A 24,180-nucleotide genomic window follows, 5' to 3' on the forward strand; every position below is an offset into this window, starting at 1 on the left:
AAATAGATTAAGTTCTAAACAAAAATGCATTTTTTAATCATCTAATCAAATAGAAGAGACACAACTACGTGTGATTCTTATAGAGTCAGCCTAAATGCAAGTTTTGAAAGGAACTGAGTCTAAGAACCAACTCACATTATCTGACACTCCTGAGCACTACTGAGGTCTGTGGAGATGGGTCTGGTAGAATCTGACATGGATGACCGATCAGTGCCTCCCAGCAGGCCTGCTGCTCCCAATAAGCCATTCAGCTCTCCATTAAAAGTTGGCATTCTTGGACCATCACTTGATGGGGCATCTGAGGAAAGACATTAAATGTAGATCTTTTACTGGGCAACTGTTAAAAAAAAAAAATGTAAATGCAAATGTGAAACACAGCAGAGGAATTCAAAGCATGCCAAGAGGTACTGTATATTCTGGAGGTTTCTTACGGTGTTTTTTTGACAGCGCTGGCAGCAAAAAAGTATAAAAGAAATAAACTTTAAACATGTTGTACTTCAAAATTACATTATTCCAAGTCCCAGTCAGAGAATATCAGTATTCCACAGTAAAGTGGAAATATTTGCCCTAGTCCTCTGACTAAATTTAAAAAGGGAAGTGATTCTGTAATACACAAGTAACTTACAGAAGGAAAAGCATGTCCTCATATACCCTCTTTTTTTAAATACGATAATGTTATTAGTGTTACTAAATTGTTTAGCTAAAGTTTGATGTATTTCATTTTTTGGACAGTCAGTAACAAATTACTCAAAAGGCTTCTTCTACATGCCGGTTAATATCCTTTGATAGTAAGAAGAATGTTGTTTGAACGGTGCTAATCACAACCTTCTCCCTTGTGGAAACAAATCAATCCCTTTCTTTCAGTAGCACAATATTTTTTTCACATTTTGACACGTCAGAGTAGAAAACCCACAGGTGCAACTATTAACTAACTAACTAACTAACTAACTAACATTAACAGCATTCTATTGCTATTTATTGTTTGCCTGTAACAAAATCAAAACACCTGCTGTAAATATTTCAGGAGTGTAGATGTTTTATTTGAGTGCAAACTCTTTTAACCATTTTTTTCAATTCAATTGTTTTTGTATGTATTTGTATTGTTGACCAATGTTTGTGACTATGTGTTGAAACGTTCTATGTGCTGCCGTTCTTGGCGAGGTCTCCCTTGAAAAAGAGATCTTGGATCTCAATGGGACAAAACCTGGTTAAATAAAGGTTAATAAATAAATAAATAAAAAATAAGATCTATTGGCAGCAAGAAAGAGCCATTTGTGTTGTCTGCTGTCTGTACAAATAATTTGGCACGGTTTCATAGGAGAAGAGCCAAGTCTAATACAAAACTACATCGCATTAAATGCATGCTAATATGTCGCACAGAATAGTTAGTTCAACAGCAGGGAACACATTTTATTATATACCCTGAATATCAATCCAATATGTTTTGGTTATGCTACGGCTGTAGTATTGATTCAATTGTATATATAGTGCGTGCTCTGCGTTTCAATACTGGCTTGGGAAATCGTACACATCATTGTACTCTGTATTCCACGGCTGAAATGCCATCTTTGTATGTTCGCAGGCTCTCATTGGTTAGTTTTTATCTATAAATGTATTATTGGGCTGCTTCCCTCTTACCTGTGTGCATACATGTGTCGGAACCAAACTCAACATGGTCTACACTCACAAAATATTGCACAGATGCTGGTGCCAAGAGTGAGAACTGAATTAGGTAAGAAAGCTTTTAGTTACGCCCCTTTATCATGGAACAATTTGCAAAAGGACTTAAAGCTGTCTGAACTGATCACAATGTGAGAATTTAAATCGATTCTAACGGATAAAGAAATAATTTCTCTTGGTCAGTGTGACTGCTCCTTATAAGTCTCTACTGAGGCTCCTTCAGTGTTGTTGTGATGGCTGTATTTGTATTTAATTGAATTTAATTGTTCATGTTAACTGTATTTAAATGTTGTAACTTGTCTCTTTTCATGCTGCTTTGTTGGCCAGGTTTCTCTTGGAAAATAGATTTTTTTTAATCTCAATGAGACTTTTACCTAGTTAACCCTATAAAGCCTGAACCATGAAATAATTGCCAGAAAATTCAATTTTTTTTAAAACCGAGTGCTTATAAACTTGCTGACGAATTTTAAAAAATAAATAAATTGCATATATGAATTCTAATTTGTATCATATTTGATACATCAGGTCTTTTTGTGCAATTTGTTGCTCACAGTTTGTTTTTCTTGAACTAACAAAAACATCAAACAACAACATTTTTAACTTTTCCTTTTTCCTCAAACATGCAAAATACATATTTTTTCCATTTAACACAACATCATACATCTGCAGATATGAAGTTTTTTAATGCAGCAATGACTGATCCACTCGTGGAACCTGCATATTATTTTTGCTACATCCGTTTTTTTTGTGCAATTTGTTGCTCAGTTTGTTTATCTTCAACACATGTATACATCAGGTTTTTGATGATATAGAGGTCTCAAAAATTACTGTATCTAATATGATACACTTGGCTTTATAGGGTTAAATAAATATATCATGCTATATATATTGCTTGAAAAAAAAGTGCCTGTACTTTTAATCATAGTGACGAAATAATAATTATCTCTCATCTATCTTTGCTCCTCCACAGTCTATACCCATCTAAATATGGTGTACTTCCCAAAACAGATAGAGAAGTACTAGTATGTAGTATGGAGTATATATATATATACATATATATATATATATATATATATATATATGTATATATTTATATTCTGTAGTCTACTCTTTGTTTAGGAGACTGTGTTTTCTTTTTTCCTCCATCCTCCCTAAAGCCAGTAAGTAGTGTCTCCGTTTCATTACTTGGCCATTTTGACAGGTGTGAGTTTCTACATGACAGAAAATCACAAGGCTGCGGTAACTACATACACACCTGAAATGTGTATCCAAATTAGCCATGAACACTGACCTTCTACGCAGTTATGGAGGCTCAAGCTAATTCTTGATAGCATCAAAATAATTCTGACCAAACGATGCGGAACAAAGCTACATCAATGTACTGCTTCGAGGACTCAACTGAGCAGCTGCTACAAAGATAATTCCGTTTAAAACAACGTTTGTTGTACTTAACATAACAACTTAACATAAGCTAGCTAGTTACGTAGCTAACACTTGGGACGATAAAACACTGGACCATTCCGACGCAGTTAGCCACAAACCTCAACTAATCTGTCGCTCCGCTCAAATTAGTGAGAAAATACATGTGTGAATTAATTGACAACTAAGTTGTGCTTCCGTGCTACAGGGTGGCTTTCGTTGTGAGGTAGTGAAACTGCTGTTGAGCTAACTTTACTCCAGTAAAGCAGCGCGCTTCACCAACTCGCGCTAGCTAAGTACCAATTTGGCTAGCTAGCTAGCTAGCTAGCATCCCATTAGCTTCTGCGGCCTAAGCAGCGCAGCCGCTTTTCATTCCCGGTCCGACTTACCGGTGCTGTTCCCGGGACGGTCGAGCTTCAGAATGTCCCGGAGATGCTGAGTCGCACCCTCAATATCTATATTAGAATTGGACGCCATGTGTGAGGGAAAGGGGAAACTGGGTTAATTTAGGGGGAGAGAATAATTGTTGTTTGATGCGATGCTGTCAGTGCTCCCTTCGTTCACCCAGAGCAACCGTCTAAACTTCCGTTACGTCCGCGCCGTAGGTTCCGGCTAGTTTCTACACCAGGTCATTGGTTCCGGCTTCAGCTTCTAATAAGATGCAGACATATTTTGTCGCCCTCCACAGTCAGTACCAGTTCATCCATATAAAGTCATGGAAAAAAATTCCCATATAAATAAATAAAAAAATTCCCATATAAATAAAAAAAAAATAAATAAATATAAACATATAAACATATAAATATAATATGTTTATAATAATATAAATATTTATAATAAATAATATAATATATTATTATATTATTATATATTATTATATTATTATATATTTATTATAATATAATAAATAATATTTTAAATATTTATAATAATATAAATATTTATATAAACATATAAATAAATAAAAATTCCCATATAAATAAAAAATATCCATATAAAGTCATGGAAAAAAATATTCGACCACTCTTGTTTTCTTGCTCATCTCATGCCTGGTACAACTGAATGTACATTAGTTTGGACAAATAATAATAACAACAAAAATTTAACCCTTTGGAGTTTGGGACTATTTTGTCGGTTTTTGACTCCTTTTCATTCATTTCATACTTTAAATTGTTTCCTACTTTCTTGTTTACATCCCTTGCCTCTTCATAATTTTACCAGCATGTCAGATAAACCACCTGGTGCCAGCAAATTACTCTTTGCAGGTTAAATTGCCAATGATAAATGTGATGTGGCATTCACAATTACAGAACACGTAAATATATATACATGAATCCAACAAAAATGTTATCATAAAATGTATTTAATCATTCATATTGTCATATTAATTTCCAAATAGAAGCAAAATGATTTACACTCAACAATAAATTTAATCCCCATTTGCTTCATTTTGAATGCAGGAAGCCTCCACAGGGGGCCCCTGGTGGCATAATGTTTTGTTGTTATATCCAGAAATTTTCCTCATGAATTCACCATCACCGTGAATGCACTGGATATATTTGATGGAGAAGCATTCTTCAGTGAAATGTCCTGCAACAGATGAAGTAAATATATATATATATCAGGTTTACCTGCATCCACCAAATTTTGTGATTCTTGTGTGTACACGAACATATTTGACATGACAGTTACACTTCCTAAAAGGCCTAGTAGTGTAAATTATAATAGTTCCTATTCTTGGCACAATTAAAATCCATTACAACTTAAATGGAAATCAAATTACACCTTTTTTTGTTGATAAAAAGCTCGAGTAATAGCTGACAGTTTCTAATCGCATATTTTTTTATAAAATGTGATGGATTCTTTTCTGTTAATCTGTTTTTAAAAGGGCACATCCTGGACTCTATAAACAGGTTGTAACTCGTGAGCATGTCAGGTGACTGGCTTCTTCTTCTATACCTGCATCATCAGTCTGTTGTCTTCCACTCACCGACTCTCTGACACTGTACAAATGTTAACAGATGCATTAACCCATAAGAACCCAGTTATCCTTAAAGGATGTGTTCTATAAGTGAATCACATAGAACACATTTCTGATGTTTTAAAAAAAAATACTACCCCTAAATGTCAAAGATCTGTGATGTGAAATATACGTTGCAATGGGCGTTTATGGTATTTATGTTTATATTTCTTCTTATTTTAAAATGGGGAAAAAATAGACACATTTTCTGCTTACAGAGACACAAATTTGCCTTTTTCTTTTGCATCTCCATAACATTTATCAAAATTGTGACTTTAATTTGTTTGGGAAATATGGTCAGAACAAGTTAAATGCAATAAAGAACACCCTGTTAACGGATTAGAATTGTTCAATGGGTTTCAATTTAGCCTCGAAACAAAAAATACGCTTTTTAAAATTAGCTACTTTTCACATTTCTGTTTCCAGTCACGCACATATTTTGGAGAAGTCACATGACCACCACACCAGGGTGTTGAGTATACGTCGCCTAGGGATTTAATAAGTTAATGTGAAGAATAAAGCTGAATATGGGAGATTCTAGAAGATTTAAAGTGTTTGTTACACGGGTGTCACCATGGGTTCTTATGGGTTAAACAGTACGAGTAGTCCATGTGCAGCTGCATTAGCAAAGCACTGCTGCACCTCGTAATAGTGATTAGTTCCATGGAGCGACGAATACCTACTGTGTCAACACATGAATAATCTTGATGATTGTGAAACATTTCTGTCCCCTACAGTCTTTGACTTGAGTCATGCAGTCTCTATTTTTAGGTCTTGTCGCATTATTAGGGTTGAGAAGCAACCAGAAGAAAAGCTACCATACAAAATACTGCACAGTGCCAACAGCTATAGAGCACAACTAGCAGTAAGCTTTACATTTGGTTTACAGATACAGCTGAAGAGATTCACTACATCAACTTTTTTTCACCCATTACAGCTGCTTTGGTATAAATCCAATCTGTCCAGTTTTAAAATCTGTACAGCTCACTGCATTGGTCAGCAATGGCTGTGGTACTAAAACTGAGTTAGCAGGCCAACATGGCTTAATGAACGCAACTAATACAATATGGATTTTATAATAGCATTGATAAACTGTATTATGATCTGTCACATCTGGCCAATACACATTTAATAAGGTCAGTATCAGCCCAACTATCTAGCGGACCAATGGCAGATGTCGGTTCATTTGACAGCTCTCAATCAACTGTATCACAATTATATAAACAAGGGTTTTGTCATTTTTCCAGCTGATCCTCTATAGTAAAGTCAACCAAACTAATACACTGGGGAAAAGGAAATATAAAATCCACAAAAAGACAATGTGGAGACATGAATGAAGGATTGGGAAAACAATTAGCCATAGAGAATAATACAGAGACCATTAAGAAAAAAAGTCCAGGTTTATTGTCTATCGTGGCTGCAGTCAATGTTAACTGCCAGACGAGTGTAAGAGAGAAGACAGAGATTGAGAGAGACACAGAAAGAGTGAGAGACCAATGGAGAAAGAGAGAGAGAGAGAGAGAGAGAGAAAATATGCAGTAGCCAATCACACAGCACGATCAAACTTTATGTCCTCCATGACTCTTTGGTTTGCAAGGGCAAAACCTGGCATGAGAGTGAATCATGGCAAAGTTAACAATATTGTAAAGGAAGATAAAAACTCAGTTAAACACGCTAAGGCAACACACAAGTGGCATCTAAAAACAACGTAAAACACAAGAAGTCGGTGTCGATAAGGCCGACTCTGAACCTGAACATGGATCTACAAACCAGTCAACGACAGTGCTAACAGAACTCAGTTGACAGCAGTGCAGTCAACAGCAGAGTAGAATGGGTTCGAATTAAGTAAGGAAAGGGTGGAGAGCGGAGCGGAGCACGAGTTAATGGCGTCAGTCAGCTGTTTGTCTTTTCAGGTGGCTTGAGTGTAGATACTGTAATGGGGGGGACTCCCAGCGTCATGCAGATCAAGGAAGGGGCAGACAGGGGCGTTTGATTGGTCGGCGGGGCTCTCAGCAAAGAAACGCGTCGCAGTTCTACTGGCTGGGGTGGTCTGAGAACCCACCTGGATGAGGTTCAGTGATTGACATCTAGAATCCGGTGTTTGCTTGTTTTTGTCAAGCAGGCGTAAATGAGACAGCAGGAGGGAGGAATGAGTGTTCTCTCTTCTCTCCGTCCTCATCTCCTCCTTTCCCTCCCTCCATACTTCATCACACGGTGCCCTTCACTATGGCTGCCCCTGTCCACCAAAGTGGGGAGTTAGGGGTTAGCCAAAGTTGTGAATGGCCAGCCTGAACATGTCATTGGTGCACACCCATGCATCATTAATGTTCTTCAGGATGAAACTCTGATGGAAACCCATGATGGGGTCGTCATCTGCCTGTGAACAGACACACACAAACAGAAATGGCAGAGGTTCAGGACAAGGTCAGTAGTGGCAGTTGTACACATTAAAGCCAGTATACTAGTTGCCAGGATTATCATTTAGCCATTTAGTGAAAACCGTTGTGTAATTCCTTCACCCAGGTTAGACCCAGGTGACTTGGAGTTGAAGTCACGAACTGAAAGCCAACTTTTAACCCATTAAGGCCTAAAACGCCTGGAAATTATGCCTGGAAAACCTCTGGGTTTTCGATTTTGAAAGAACCTCCTAAAACCTGAAGTTTTTCTGGAAATTCAACAGAAGATTTTTCAGCCTCTGTAGCAGATAGAAATGAAATTAAAAAAGTATTTGAGAGCTTATACCCGTGGCTTTCATGAGAAGTTGAGTTTATTTGTCCAAACCTTCAATAAAGTTTTTTTTTTTTTTTTTTAAATCAACAAACTCAGCAAATGTTACATTTGACTGAATAAAAAAATCCTATGCATGATACTAATACATGCCCATTAGCAAGATGCTAACATGATATGACCACTGGAAGAAATACACATAGTTCTCATTAGCCTACTGTAATAAAAAAAAAAAAAATCATAATAATAATAAATAATAAAACTTTTTTTTTTAATATATTGCACTTTTCAGGGTACTCAACGACGCATAAAGTAATATAAGACATAAACAGTCTTGACTTCTTATATCATCATCACAATCAATTAGTATTATTGTTATTATCTCCAGATGGCCACAAATCTGTCTGTTCTTCGGTGAAAATATGTCGTCTAAAAACATATTCCTCATCCATAAATGCCGGTCGATTGGTTCCGAGGGTTCAAAGTCCAGATCAGCAATAAAATCATCGGCGCTGTTTTCATCAGATCTCTTCCGTCACTTCCTGCTGAGCTCCTCCGCTATAGTCGTCTTCCTCCATGATTTAAAGTTCTGGAAAAGTCCAACGTTGCATTGCGACACTCCCGCATGTATTCTGATCATGATTCTGATTAATTTCATTGGCCAAGAGACCGAAAATAGGTGGGAAAAAAAATACAAATACTACAAAACGACGTATCCGCTGTCCCGGCCTTAATGCGGGACTTTAAGGCTTTAACTTCTGTTTACACAATGCATTTCCTCTATTCCCATTTCCAAACTGGGCAAGGCAGCCTATTATACACATCAAAGTCTGTTTGGTAGTTGTTATAAATTCCCTTTGTGACCAGAAAATACACCCTATTAATCTGTTAATTTGATTATATTGATATTGTTGATTTAATCAGGTTAATAATTTATTCAAGCACTTTTCAGTTCAGTCTGTTTGAGTCGGGCAGTTTACAGGGCAGCTATGTTTACGTTCAGGGTCCTTAGAATCAGCATGTGTTGAAAAATGTGTGTGTGTACTGACGTGCTGCTGAAAAAGTTTAAGATAAAGAAGTTAAAGTCAAAAACGGTGTCCTTATTCCCTAACCGGAGTACGCTCACAGGTGAAGAGTCCCAGCACAACACTTTCCCCCTATAGTTCTTTAATAGTAGTTTTGATTGTACAGTAACAGAAAACTTCTGAAAAACCGGTCAAAACTTACTTTAAATTTCAGTGTGTGATAATTTGGCTGTAAAGATCATTTAAAGGAAAGTGTGAATGACAGTGCGACTTACTTTTAGCTGTCCTATAACCATACTCAAGATGCAGCAGTCTGGAGTTGGCTGGTGGTCCTGCGCTGTTATACTATGCCCTATTTTTGTGAAGGGTAGACTCTGGCACACACAGGTAGAGGAAAAATACACAAGAAAAAAACAGTTTTACACTTAAATCAGTCACTGAAAGGATCTAAGAAATAAAGATATATCTTAAATTTTCATTTATCCTGAAATATTTTATCTAAAAATTAAAAAAAAAGAGCAGTAATTGCAATCACGTGAGAAACAGGTCGTTATAAAACAGTATCCTTACATTACAGTATCCAATGCACGCAGGTTCCCATGGTAACACGGTGCATACAGTTTGCACCACTGTAACTGCATGGCTTCATTTGGTGACATTTTAAATGCAACACTGTGGTTTACCAAGTTTATATACACTACCGGTCAAAAGTTTTAGAACACCCCAGTTTTTCCAGTTTTTTATTGAAATTCAAGCAGTTCAAGTCAAATGAACAGCTTGAAAGGGTCCAAAGGTAAGTGGTGAACTGCCAGAGGTAAATAAAAAAAGGTAAGCTTAACCAAAACTGAAAAATAATGTACATTTCAAAATTATACAAGTACCGGTAGGCCTTTTTCAGGGAACAAGAAATGGGTTAACAACTTAACTCTATGGAGTCTTGGGCTATTTTGTCCATTTTTGAATTCTTTTCATGTCTTTGTAAGTCATTTTGTGTCTTTGTGTCTTTTTTGGTCTTTTTTTAAGTCATTTTGTGTCTTTTGGTGTCTTTTTTTGTCATTTTGTGTCTTTTTTTGGTCATTTAATCCAACATAAAATGTGATTTTGAATCTTTTTTTTACTTTCAAAACACTATCATGCTCAATCAAGAATTTTAAATGTTGCAAATGTGCATTAATTTCAGAGAACACTGAGACATTAAACTGCATCATTTTCAATTAAATTCTGGAAAAGTTAATGTGTTCTAAAACTTTTGACAAGTAGTGTATATGTAATGTATTAATTCAGCTGAGAGTCTTTGTGTTCCCCACAGAAACTAGTTAGTTATGCAACATAAGTTACCATGGTGTTCTAGCCAGGTTGAAAAAAGAGCCACCTTGATGATAGAGAAAACTCTTTAGAGTGTGTCTAGGCTTTAGACACACTGACCTACTGTAATCTCACTTTATGGTACATCCTGTTCTGTGGTTTCTTGTGTGCATGTAAACGTACTGACTCAAAACGACAGTGTTTCTCACTTGGGCACCTGTTACCTCTGTATGTAGCTTAAGTTACCAGTTAAACTCACAGTGAGTTTCTCGACAATTGCTCTTTTCCCTTGGAACTGCTCTCCTTCCCATGTGAGACATGACAAATCAATCTGTGTGAAGCAAGAAAGAGAAAGATGGGGAGAAAAGAATAAGGTTCAGAGGATGCTTTTTACAAATGAAAGGTCTACAAAACAAAAAAAAACACATGCCAACTCAAGTGACATTAGCTTTGCTCCCTTCATGCCCTATCTGCTTGGACATTAGAGCAGCAATTCTCAACCTTGGGGTCAGGACCCCAATCGGGGTCGCGAGATGATTTCTGGGGGTCGCCAAATCATTTTGGAAGTCAGCTCTGTCTCCACTGTGTTAAAGTGTTCATGTGTTTTTGGTAACTTAATGTCTTTTTTTGGTAATTTTGAGTCTTTTTTGTGGTAATTTTCTGTCTTTTTTGGATTATTTTGTTTCCTTTTTTGGTAATTTTCTGTCTTTTCTGGACATTTTCTGTCTTTTTTGGGTCATTTTGTGTCTTTTTTTGATCATTTTGTGTCTTTTTTTGATCATGTTGTGGTCAATTTGTGTCTTTTTTGGTCATTTTGTTTCCTTTTTTGGTCATTTTCTGTCTTTTTTGGTCATTTTGTTTCCTTTTTTTGGTCATTTTCTTTCCTTTTTGGTCATTTTGTGTCTTTTTTGGTCATTTTGTGTCTTTTTTGGGTCATTTTGTGTCTTTTTTGGGTCATTTTGTGTCTTTATAGGCCATTTTGTGTCTTTTTTTGATCATGTTGAGGTCATTTTGTTTCCTTTTTTGGTCATTTTGTTTCCTTTTTTTGGTCATTTTCTGTCTTTTTTGGGTGATCTGAACTGTGCGTGTGAGATTGTGTTCAGTGAGCGGGGGTCGTAGACAACATGCATGTTAAATTGGGGGTCGCGACTCAAAAAGGTTGAGAACTACTGCATTAGAGAATCAGATACATCAAGTTTTTAGAATCACAGTAACAAGGTTTATACTGGAGGGATTTATGACACTAAATTACTCTTATTACTGCATTTTTTTATTTTTCATTGTACCCTTCACACAGAGGGATTAACCAGGTGTTTATTTTGTGTACGGCAGGATTAACCCGCTTTAAATGACTCACTTTGGACACCACCAGTTGCTAACAACTGGGGCGGGACAAATTAAAAAATACACACAGAGTAGACACATGATTAATAGCAGCCGTTGCAACATTGCAACATGGTTTAACTTCCTTAAGACATCATTTTCTTTCCCTTTGCTTTTCATCAAAAGTCAGTGGCTTTTGGGTTTGTGGTTTTCACAAAAAAACCTAAGTCTGCTGCCCTTATATGGGTTTATTGGGCTATTCCTTATGCTAATTTCAAATTGCCTGGCATACACATCCAAAATATTCTCTCATGCTTAAAACAAGAAACTTTGCTGTTGCACATACATCACAAATCCCAATATGAATTTAAGAAAACATTCATACATTAGATGAGGCTCAATGAGCCCAACTGTATTCATGTGTAATGATGTTAAACCCAATAGTAGCATTTCATTGTAGTGAGAATATTTTTGGAACTTGACCTCACTTTATAAAATGACCTGCTGTGACCTCTAACAGCCTCATGAAACTTCACAACCACAAACTAGAGACGTACAGCAGCATTCCTCAAACCTCTACAGCACGACTGATCTAAATGATTAACTCGTCCTGAAGCTGCTTGTGGACGAGCTAATCATTTGATCATTGTGCTTTGGCCTTTTAACCTGTTTTTAATCTTGTTGTACTCTGTAGCACCTTGAGATTGCTTTTAACAATGAAAAGTGCTTTACAAATAAAATGTATTATTAGAGGCCACGTTTATACATAGCAGGGTATTTAGAGAAACGAATACCACCCCCCTTTTCAAAAAAGTTGTCATTTACAGTACAGGCCAAAAGTTTGGACACACCTTCTCATTCAATGCGTTTTTCTTTATTTTCATGACTATTTACATTGTAGATTCTCACTGAAGGCATCAAAACTATGAATGAACACATATGGAATTATGTACTTAGCAAAAAAGTGTGAAATAACTGAAAACATGTCTTTTTATTTTAGATTCCTCAAAGTAACCACCCTTTGCTTACTAGAATATAAGACATGTTTTCAGTTATTTCACACTTTTTTGTTAAGTACATAATTCCACATGTGTTCATTAATAGTTTTGATGAATCTACAATGTAAATAGTCATGAAAATAAAGGAAATGCATTGAATGAAAGGTGTGTCCAAACTTTTGGCCTGTACTGTACATCAGCCCGCATAAATACGCCATCAAGCGCCATTATAACTATAACAAGAAGAAGAAGAAGAAGAAGAAGAAGATTACTTTATTAATCCCACAATGGGGAAATTCAACCTCTGCATTTAACCCATCCTTTATTTTTTTTTTTACACACAAGTGAACACACCATGCAAGGAGCTGTGGGCAGCACATTATTGCGCCCGGGGAGCTGTGCAGGGGGGCTAGGTGCCTTGCTCAAGGGCACTTCAGTCCTAGACCTGTCAGTAACGGGATTCAAACCGGCGACTCTCCAGTTACAAGCCCGATTCCTAACCTCTAGGCAGTATAGGGAGAAGGATGAAGCCATGCAAGCCAATCAGAATCCTCAGAATCAACAACAACGAATAACACGAGTGACTTCCTGTTCCTTTCAAAACAACTAATATGGCGCAAGGTTCGTTTGTGTGGCGCATAGAATGAGCGTGAGAACCTAAAACTCCGTTTCTCCCAGTTGACATGACAACACATAACCGGAGTTTTCCAAATTCTCCACTTTGCCCGGAGTTTTTAGAAATAATCGTTTTCTGTGATAACAACTGAGTTTTTGTGTAAATGAGAGGCCAAACTGCATGGAAATATCTGCCTTTTCCCTTCGTGTAAACAGGGCCTCAGTCAGCTGTTTCAGAGCAGGGAAAGATCTAAAACATGCAGGGTAAGTGGTAATGAGAATGGGATCAGCCATCACATACCATAATGTTTTAGGCACCTATACACTTTTGCAATTTTAATGAAGAACTTGGCACACAGTGCAGAGTTCCTCCTCAAATTAATCTTCAGGTTCTCAGCTTTTTAGATGCTAAAAAGGTGGGCGAAATGTTTAGATTTTTAATACCAGCAAAGTAATTTTTAGTCACACTCCTTTTTAAGCAGGTTGTCTTCAATTATATATGAACACCTATTGTAGGAATACAAATGATCTTGTGAGATATGTGCTGCATCTACAGTACAGGCCAAAAGTTTGGACACACCTTCTCATTCAATGCGTTTTTCTTTATTTTCATGACTATTTACATTGTAGATTCTCACTGAAGGCATCAAAACTATTAATGAACACATATGGAATGATGTACTTAACAAAAAAGTGTGAAATAACTGAAAACATGTCTTGTATTTTAGATTCCTCAAAGTAACCACCCTTTGCTTACTAGAATATAAGACATGTTTTCAGTTATTTCACACTTTTTGTTAAGTACATAATTCCACATGTGTTCATTAATAGTTTTGATGAATTTACAATGTAAATAGTCATGAAAATAAAGGAAACACATTGAATGAGAAGGTGTGTCCAAACTTTTGGCCTGTACTGTATTAAAAAAAAATGCATGGACTGTCACACTCACATATATGGATCCGAGTTGCGCTCTGTCAGAGTCAAACATCTGGTAGTAGTGCTGCACGAAGCTGGATCCTATCTGCTCCCACAGAGGCTGGTCCACCATCCTGAATCACCCTGCAACACACACTGGGAATATGGAGAGACAGAAGGGGAGCCGGTCAGACAGAGGAAAAAAAGTCAGTTATACATTAGGGATGGACAATATAGAGCAACAAATATCTCTGTATTTTAGACCAAATACATCATCAACAGTATTGATTATTATTCCAGAGTATTGGTGCTTTAAAACAATATTTATACAATTCTATTTGTGATAGATAATCATCATTAACATGAATTGAATCTTAAACTCAGTGGAACAAGTCAAATAATAGCTGGTATAGGAAGTTTAGAAAATGACATAACTTAAAAGCCTCTAAACCAGAAACAGGCAACATTATGCCCTATTATGATATAACAATATACTAAATATAAGACAATATCTAGTCTCATATCATGCTATCAACATAATGCCTAGCCTTAGAATACATGTGTCAGAAATGTCGGGGATAATAAAACAGCAGCCTCCTTATTCAATTATTCAGAATTAGAAACACTTCTCTAAACCATTTAAACAGAAACACGTTAAAAATATAGTTATTATATTGAGACAAAATTTTTAGGGTTACAGTATTGATTATTATTCCTGAGTATTGGTGCTTTAAAACAATATTTATACAATTCTATTTGTGATAGATAATCATCATTAACATGGATTGAATAACTTAGTGGGACAAATCAAAGAATAGCTGGTATGACATAACTTAAAATTATATTACTATTATATTACAATATCCAAAATCTAAGACAATATCTAGTCTCATATCATGCTATCAACATAATCCCCCGCCTTATAATACATGTGTCAGAAATGTGGGGGATAATAAAACAGCAACCTCCTTATTCAATATTAGAAACACTTCTCTAAACCATTTAAACAGATATACGTTAAAAATATATATACATATAGTTACATTATAACCATCAAGGGAACTGGGTATAGTTATTGATATGTAGTAATAGTGAGATTAACCCTCTATGGTACGGTGTTGCCCTCAGACAACATACCCATTTTTGGCCTGTCAAATTTCTACGATACATGTTTTTGAGTGATGCAATACTTTAAAAAAGAGGCAAGAGTATAGGGAACCACTAGCAATGCTTTAATTTGTCACATGACCTCCAAAACGTCATGTCCTGGCCCTTTTCCATCTGGAAAATATATATATCCCTACTGATAGGTGAGTAAACCTTAATTTTTAATAGTTTCATACACTTAGACTGTTCAAGACATTCATTTCAATGGGTCGTTGGTTCAATGGTACAATGTTTCCTACAGGCAACATTCAGACAAGAAACCGGTTAAAAAAGTTCCTTTTATAATGTTTTTAAATTTAAAATGTTATGTATTGTGCCCTGTTGAAGCTACTGCATCTTTTACACATGTTTATTAAATAAATTATGTTAAAATTAATTTTAAAAACTTTCTTTTTCACTTGTGCACTGTTATGGTACAATGTTGCCTACGGGCAACAAACCCTAAAAACTTCCACAAAAAAAATAAAGAATTATAAAATGTCTTCAGATTATGTTTATTTAGTCTATTTTAAGACAAAAAAAAAACACTCCAAACATTTTTTCCTAACTGGCATCATAATGCGTACTGTAGAGGGTTAAAGCAGTATCCAAATCCCGTGAACAAAACATACACTATCCGGATCACATATAGATCCAGGGCCGGTTTTAGGCAGGCGTATATGAAGGGGCTGTCAGAAATGTGAAGGGGGCATCATGTGTACACACCATGCTCCAGCACTTTTTTTCTGTGCTTATAGTAACGATGCTTTCTTCATTGAAAGGGGTCTATGTGTCCAACCCCAACCTGGAGAAGTGGATTGCACTTTGTCAGGCCTCTGTCCAACTTGGGTGTCCCCCCCCCCCCCCTCCATCCAGACTTCAACCAACAATCATTTATCGTGTGTCCCTTTTTTGGCTGATTTTTCCGCTACTAGCCTACAGATAATTTTGTCAAATTGTATTGTATATTAATTTTGTGAGTATATTAAATTTGTGCTTCTCAACTTCTAAAATGTTGATTTGAGGGGGCAAGACATTTATTTAAGGGGGCTCTGCCCCCTCTTGCCCCTGCGTAGAGCCGGCCTCGTATAGATCTCATCTTGGGTTGAAACTGTTTACTTTGTTGACTTAATTTCTGTTAAGAAGCACTACTTCCTGAATTGAACTGCAATGTACAACAACAACAACAACAAACACGATCAGACTCAAGACAGTGTATGAGTAGCACCACTGAGTGAAAAAAAACAAGAAGTCTACTGTAAAACCATCCGAGTTCTGCTCAACAAGCCGCACTGCTCTCCCCTGTTGGGTGACACTGACAGCACAAGTCATGTGCTCCTACATAACCACACACTGTTGTTACAGGAACAACCTGAGAGCTCTGAAAATCAGCGAAGAAGAACACACAACACACCATACATACCGATGTAAACAGTTTAGGGCCTGCTTAAAAATAGTAAAGGCTGGAGGGAGAGCCAATAAGCGTAAAACGTGACGTCAGACGGAGAAGCTCTTTTACCATTATGGCTAGTTAGGGTAAGCTAACTAGCTGCTGCTAGCTGGTGAGCTGTTTTGTTTGCTAACTTAGCCTGTGTGTGCTAAGCCTGTTCGTTTCTCTAGCATGCCTCCCCGACAGCTAATGCTAAGACGTCAGATAAATTGTATTTCAAGGCGTTAGCTAGCTGACTGGCCGGCTGGCGTTGGCCTTGTCACTGGTTGCTAAAAATACCCGTCTCCTCCCAGTGTTGATGCCTCCTCCAGGCCCGCTCCACAGCCCCGGAGCCCCGCAGCAGCTACCCTACATAGGCGTGCCCTACGGTCAACTAAACCGGGCAGAAGCAGCCAATAAAGCTACTTACACCACCCTATACTGGTTCAAATGTCACACTAAACTAGCGCTCTTTGTTTTCCGACATGTTTCCATTCACTATTCCATTAGACGGTTTCCAGAAAATAAGTAATACAAACTTACCTCTAACCAACGCCGAGGCCGGCTTCACGGTAGCTCAGTGCAGTGTCTGCTCCCTTACGAGGGCACACGCTCAAAGCCGTAAACGGCGCGGTGGCTTCTGGGTATTGTAGTCTATATGCAAGTTTCGACATTTGTTATGTTTATAAGGCTTCAATAACCAGTGGTGGAAAGTAACTAAGTACCAGTGGTGGAAGAAGTATTCAGATTCCTTACTTAAGTAAAAGTACCAATACCACACTGTGAAATTACTCCACTACAAGTAAAAGTCCTGCATTCAAAACTTACTTCAGTAAAAGTACAAAAGTATCAACATCAAAATGTACTTAAAGTATCAAAAGTAAAAGTACTTTTTTTGCAGAATGAACCCACTCAGATTGTTAAATATATTCTCAATATATTATTTGATAATTATTATTGATGCATTTATATAAGCAGCATTTTATTTTCTCAAGGTAGGGCTCATTTTAACTATTTAATATGCTTTTATGAGGTCTAATTTAGAAAATGTCACTTTAAACTTTAAACCGATCATGTTTTTCATGTTAAATCCCGATCTGAAAAGTAACTAAAGCTGCTGGCTAAATGTAGTGGAGTAAAAAGTACAACATTTGCCTCTAAATGTAGTGGAGTAGAAGTATAAAGTGACATAAAATGGAAATACTCAAGTAAAGTACAAGTACCTCAAAATTGTACTTAAGTACAGTACTTGAGTAAATGTACTTAGTTACATTCCACCACTGCTAAGTACTTTTACTCAAGTACTGTACTTAAGTACAATTTTGAGGTACTTGTACTTTACTTGAGTATTTCCATTTTATGTCACTTTATACTTCTACTTCACTACATTTTGAGGCAAATATTGTACTTTTTACTCCACTACATTTAGCCGACAGCTTTAGTTACTTTACAGGTGGAGATTCAACAGAAAAAAACACTAAATTTAGGTGATTAGACAATTTTTAAAATAAACCTCATAACAGAATATTAAGTAGTCAATATGAGCCCTACCTTGAGAAATGCATCATTAATAATAATAATCTAATATAATATTTGGAATATATAAAATAATCTGAGCGGCTCCATTCTGCATAACGAGTACTTTTACTTTGATACTTTAAGTACATTTTGATGCTGATACTTTTGTACTTTCACTTAAGTACATTTTGAATGCAGGACTTTTGCTTGTAGTGGAGTAATTTCACAGTGTGGTATTAGTACTTTTACTTAAGTAAGAGATCTGAATACTTTTTCCACCTCTGTCAATAACATATCAAAGGCAAAATTAATATTGCTAAATGAAATAAAATTAAGTTATTGTAACTTTTGTTTAACATTTATGTTTGTCTGATATAAAGCCTAACACAGATTTAAGATGACAATTAACTTAATAGATAGATAGATAGATAGATAGATAGATAGATAGATAGATAGATAGATAGATAGATAGATAGATAGATAGATAGATAGATAGATAGATAGATAGATAGATAGATAGATAGATAGATAGATAGATAGATAGATAGATAGATAGATAGATAGATAGATAGATAGATATACTTTATTTATCCCAAGCTGGGAAATTACAGTGTAGCAGCAGCATTACACACAGAGACAATAACAACACAGTTAAATAAAAAGAACAACCTAGGCATACTTCAAGCAATAAAATATAAAAATACAATAAAAATACAATAAAATATAAAGTGTCTAAAGAAGGAGTAGAATAGAATTCCAGTGCAGAATAAATATGAATATACAGTATAAAAATGTTGAAACAAATAAGGTGCAATGAACATAAGGTGCAATGAACACAATTGATTGAACCTGAGTTTGATTATATCATGCCCTATCATTTGTATAATTCTAAGTTTATAAACATCAGATAAGGAATATGCACAATGTGAGCATAATATCAAATTAAATATAAAAGATAGACTAGATTTTGACACAGGGGCCTCTCAATAAGTAAGATGAAATTTACAGGAACCACCTTAAATCACTTATATTGCAATTGCAATTCAGTTGCAATTGATCAATTACCACAAATGAACTGCTACACACACAGCAAACCTTTTGATCATTTTGCCCAGCTGGCGACCCAGCTTTATGCAATATGATAATTTCATCCCTATTGCCGGGTCACATTAGTTAATTATAGGTTACTAGTTATTATACATTAACCCATAAGAACCCAGACCCAAATATCCTTAAAGTAAAATTATGGGGGATATACCACAGACCAAGTTGACCACAAAGAACACATTTATGATGTTTTTAAAAAAAAAAAAATACTACCCCTAAATGTCAAAGATCTGTGATGTGACATAAATGTTACATTGGGCGTTTATGGTATTTGTGTTCATAATATTTCTTATTTTAAAATGAATAAACTAGACGTTTTCTGCTTACAGAAACACAAATTTGACTTTTTCTTTGCATCTCCACAACATTTATCAAAATTGTGACATTAATAGTGCTGTTTAGCAACTAATTATTTTTCAGATTTGTTTTTAAGTAACACATTAATAATAAATATTAACAAATAACCATTTGCCTTTTTCTTTGCATCTCCATAACATATATCAAAATAGTGACTTTAATTTGTTCAGGAAATATGGTCAGAACAAGTTAAATGCAATACAGGACACACTATTAAAGGGTTAGAATTGTTAAATGGGTTTAATCTTAGATTCTAGAAGACTTAAAGTGTTTGTTACACGGGTGTCACCATGGGTTCTTATGGGTTAATATTTTTAGGAAAGCATAACTTACAATGAACTATGTATTGGATGGGTAGAGAGAAAAGTGTGGTCCATTGACAATTGTTTTGCTGTGTTTGCTGTGCAAGTAGTACATTGCATTTGAAAGAATATTACTCCAGCCCTGTGTCCGTTAAGTACCCCAATTTAAGGGCCTGCCACTCTTTCTACCCTCCTTGGTCTGCACCATCATTGCAGCTGGGGAATGAATGTAACGGCACCATAGAAGCACTTTCTACCTATATATAAAATATAGCTGTGACCACACAATCTTATGCAAGTCCTAAAGACTCTTTTCTGTTACGAGTTTCTGAATATGGGCTGTGAGCCTGTGTTATATTAAAAAAGACACAAAAATATAACTTAATAAACATGGGACCTTAAAATAGGCACACAAAGATCTCCCTGTCCCTGGGCATTTTCCTTTCCTTTTTTTCTGTCCTGGGCCTGTGCTTGTTTTTAGACTGATGGAGAGGACTTTTGGGATTTAGACAGGAAGTTCTGGACAGGAAGTTCTGGTCAGTGAGCGTGAAATGTGTGAGTTTATGCCATTTACCAGACTCTGGTCAGACTTCACTTGTACAAGCCCTGGCATAATCTCTGACTGACATAAACTACTATACACTTTTAACTCCTACAACATCCACAGATGCTACTGTGGGAGGTAGAAAGAGACAGTAAACTAAAAGAAAAGTGCAGGTGCTAAGTCAGAGGTGTCAAACTCTGGTCCGTGGGCCAAATTTGGCCTGCAGTATAATTATATTTGGCCCACCAGGAAATACCAAATGACAACCAGAGCTGGCCCGCCGGTATTATACAGCGCAAATAATACTACAAATCCCAGAATTCTCTTCTCGTGTTTTAGCTTGAACACAGTAGATCAGTGTGGAGCAAACTGAGCAACAATTAAAGTTGTCTTTATGCACTTTTTCTTGCTAGTCCAAGACTTGAATGGTTGCACATTCATTGAAGGATATTATTATTAGTCATTTGGTTTATTATTGTTATTTTATTCTTACATTTATTTTTAGCCTGTGGAAAAAGATTACTGTTAAATTTAAATTTAAAGAAGGCCGCATATAAAATAAAGGGACATACGATTTTTATTTAAATTGTATTTAAGAAATGAATGCCATTGATGTGTTTGTTTGTTTTATTTGATATTCGATTTTGCATGTTTGCAATATTAAGTTATATCAAGCTTTGAACTTGTTTAGTCAGAGTACACTGAGACATTAAACTGCATCATTTTCAATCAATTTTTTCAATAAATATCAATGTTGGCCCTCGACTTTGTCCAAGTTTTAAATTTTGGCCCACTGTGTATTTGAGTTTGACACCCCTGTGCTAAGTGGTCCTGCTATTCTGATCAGCATCCATGACACAGATCCTGTAGTGCTGTTTCTGTAAGTTTGTGTTAGTATAATTTTGGGTGCATTCATACAGGAAGATGAATCAACATTGGAATTGCTTTACTTCACCAAGAACAGTGTTTTTATTTTACTTGAACTTTGGCATCTGCTCAAACTGTGGTTTGAGGACATGACTTAAGCACTCCACCCAAAGATTAAACTGCTTTTCAGTGAACTGCCCAAACAGGTCCTTGATTGGACCTTGGAATTCCACTTTTCTTCACCTCACTTTTATGTTGGTAAACTGTGTGTATGTGTTTGCATGTCAGTGTTCCAGAAGAGTCTAAAACAACATTTTTTTGTGAACATGCAGGAGCCAGTCCATCTGAATATGCAGTTAAAGTGACTTGGTGGAGAGTTTGAGCTACTGCCTTCTTTGCAATACAAGATCAGAAAATAAAAAGAGTCATGCTTGTTTTACAGCAGGTCAGGACAGAAAGTTACACATCCTTTTGCTATCATATCAAATCTACTTTAAAGTATACTATACTACTACTTAATGTTTTGTTTGTATACACTACCGGTCAAAAGTTTTAGAACACACCAACTTTTCCAGAATTGAATTGAAAATGATGCAGTTTAATGTCTCAGTGTACTCTGAAATGAATGCACATTTGCAACATTTAAAATTCTTTATTGAGCATGATAGTGTTTTGAAAGTAAAAAAAAAAAGATTCAAAATCACATTTTATGTTGTACTAAAGGACTAAAAAATAGACACAAAATGACCAAAAAAAGACACAAAATGACAACAAAAGACACCAAAAGACACAAAATGACTAAAAAAATAAACAAAATTACCAAAAAAAAGACACAAAATGACTTACAAAGACATGAAAATAATTAAAAAATGGACAAAATAGCCCAAGACTCCATAGAGTAAAGTTGTTAACCAATTTCTTGTTCCCTGAAAAAGTCCTACTTGTATAATTCTGAAATGTACATTATCTTTCAGTTTTGGTTAAGCTTACCTTTTTTTATTTACCTCTGGCAGTTCACCACTTACCTTTGTACCCTTTCAAGCTGTTCATTTGACTTGAACTGCTTGAATTTCAATAAAAAACTGGATTTTAAGATAAGATTTTAAGATAATAACATTTTTTAGCATGTTAACTAGCTGTATTTTCAGTATATTCTGCAGATGATCATTTGAATTACACTTGAGAATGATTTCTATGATCAAACTCTTGCATTTAGGTTATACATAACACCTCATAACATGCATAAATAACATCCAAATCCTCTGCATGCATTTTACAATGTGGTGACATAGAAGTGGATGTGAATAGCTTCTAGTAAAGTGACAGGGCAACATTGTGGGAAAAGGAGTGAAGGATATTTTCAAACATGACATCAATATGAACAGTAAAATTGGCATTTACAGATTACTGTCAATGACTGAAAGGAGCTTATTTGTGTTAGTCACTTAAACATTAACAGCACATACATTATTCTCTTTCTCCAGACCATGCACTTGAAGGGATTTAAGGCTGGACAGTTCTTTCACTTTCTTTATGCAGATGGAGTCATAGTGACTTGTTAGTTGTCCCTTTCTACACCATGTTGCCCAACCAAATAATGCTTCTACCATGAGCCAAGAATGTAATTCAGTTGTTTGGAAACAAGGCTCTCAGAGGGGTTTTAGCCAAGGTTATAATAGTTTTCGATTTTTCATTAGTTTTAGTTTTAATTTTGTTGTGAATTTTTGTTTTCAAGTTCAGTTAGTTTTAGTTAGTTTTTAGAGTGAGTTTTCTAGTTTTAGTTTAGTTTTTATTTTTTGAAAATGCTTAGTTTTAGTTTAGTTTTTATTAGTTTCAGTGTTTGTTTTAGTTTTTTTGTAATGGGCTATGTGTTGGGTGCGTGATTCAAAGAGGTCATAATAAATGTTTCCTTTATTTCCTTTGGTTTATCATCTCAGCCCCAATAAGGTTATTAACTCTTACAGTTCTGGGTGTTTTGAATTTTGGTTCTAGTGTAGACATCCCAGTCTCAGTAAACATATTCACCATGTGTTGCATGTTCAAATAAATACACTGAATTATGAATGAAAAAAGTTGACAAAAACGAAAACTAAGGAAATTTTCACTATAATTTTTGTTAGTTTTAGTTAGTTTTGTAACCACAAAATACAGCTTTAGTTAGTTATCGTTTTTTAAAAACTCTAGTTTTTATTTTTATTTCAGTTAACGAAAATGTTTTTTCAATTCTAGTTTTCGTTATTTCGTTAGTTTTCATTAACCATAATAACCTTGGTTTTAGCATTATTTAAAGTAAAAAAAAACCCTTGCTAATTTCATAAAAATTACAAATTTAACAGAAAATAACATTCATTTTGAAATTGGAATGAAAACCTAAAGCGTGGAAGAAACATACAAATAAAAAGCCATCTGAATGACCATTATAAACTTAAAGAGATTTATTTATATTTGATAAGTTGGCACACATGGTTATAATAACAGGGTCACTAAAATAACAGATAAATGTCCTCAACTGACTCCATATGTAGATTTTGAGACATCTGTTGCAACTACTGTTACAGTGGAGTTAATAGATGTTTTATTTTACTGTAAGTTAATAATAGCAAAAAGGGGTTGCAAAATTATTTAAAGATCTAGAACTGATAAAAATGTGTTGTGAGGACAATGAATAATCTGTGATTCGAGAATCAAGGTTCCACACAATGTCACTTGTTCTTAAAGGGACAGTTCACTCCTAAAGCAGAAATACACTACTGGTCAAAAGTTTTAGAACACACCAACTTTTCCAGAATTTAATTGAAAATTATGCAGTTTAATGTCTCAGTGTACTCTGAAATTAACGCACATTTGCAACATTTAAAATTCTTTATTGAGCATGATAGT

At 35.5% G+C, this 24,180-nt stretch overlaps 2 protein-coding genes across 5 annotated transcripts in view; both read right to left on the reverse strand.

The window, feature by feature from the left end:
- The window catches only part of edc4 (enhancer of mRNA decapping 4), a 56,726-nt gene extending 53,029 nt beyond the window's left edge, over positions 1–3,697 (reverse strand). For 2 of the 4 annotated variants that reach the window (XM_059334379.1, XM_059334376.1), the window contains exons 1-3: positions 3,489–3,697; positions 432–449; positions 136–298 (exon numbers count right to left, since the gene is read on the reverse strand). In XM_059334379.1, coding sequence (XP_059190362.1) covers positions 136–298; positions 432–449; positions 3,489–3,576 — 269 coding nt within the window. In that variant the 5' untranslated portion in view covers positions 3,577–3,697. The remainder of the gene's footprint in view (positions 1–135; positions 299–431; positions 450–3,488) is intronic. The other 2 variants (XM_059334381.1, XM_059334380.1) reach the window with 2 other exon arrangements.
- A 2,803-nt stretch (positions 3,698–6,500) lies between these two features.
- Positions 6,501–17,217, reverse strand: nutf2 (nuclear transport factor 2). Its single transcript, XM_059334389.1, has 5 exons — positions 17,149–17,217; positions 14,065–14,186; positions 10,436–10,507; positions 9,147–9,245; positions 6,501–7,496 (listed from the first exon to the last, which is right to left on the reverse strand). Exons 2-5 carry the CDS (start codon positions 14,161–14,163, stop codon positions 7,383–7,385), a joined length of 384 nt encoding a protein of 127 aa, XP_059190372.1. The 5' UTR covers positions 14,164–14,186; positions 17,149–17,217; the 3' UTR covers positions 6,501–7,382.
- Between the last annotated feature and the right edge of the window lie 6,963 nt (positions 17,218–24,180).

This window comes from Centropristis striata, chromosome 6 (assembly GCF_030273125.1).
Source record: "Centropristis striata isolate RG_2023a ecotype Rhode Island chromosome 6, C.striata_1.0, whole genome shotgun sequence".
NCBI classification, from domain to species: Eukaryota; Metazoa; Chordata; class Actinopteri; order Perciformes; family Serranidae; genus Centropristis; species Centropristis striata.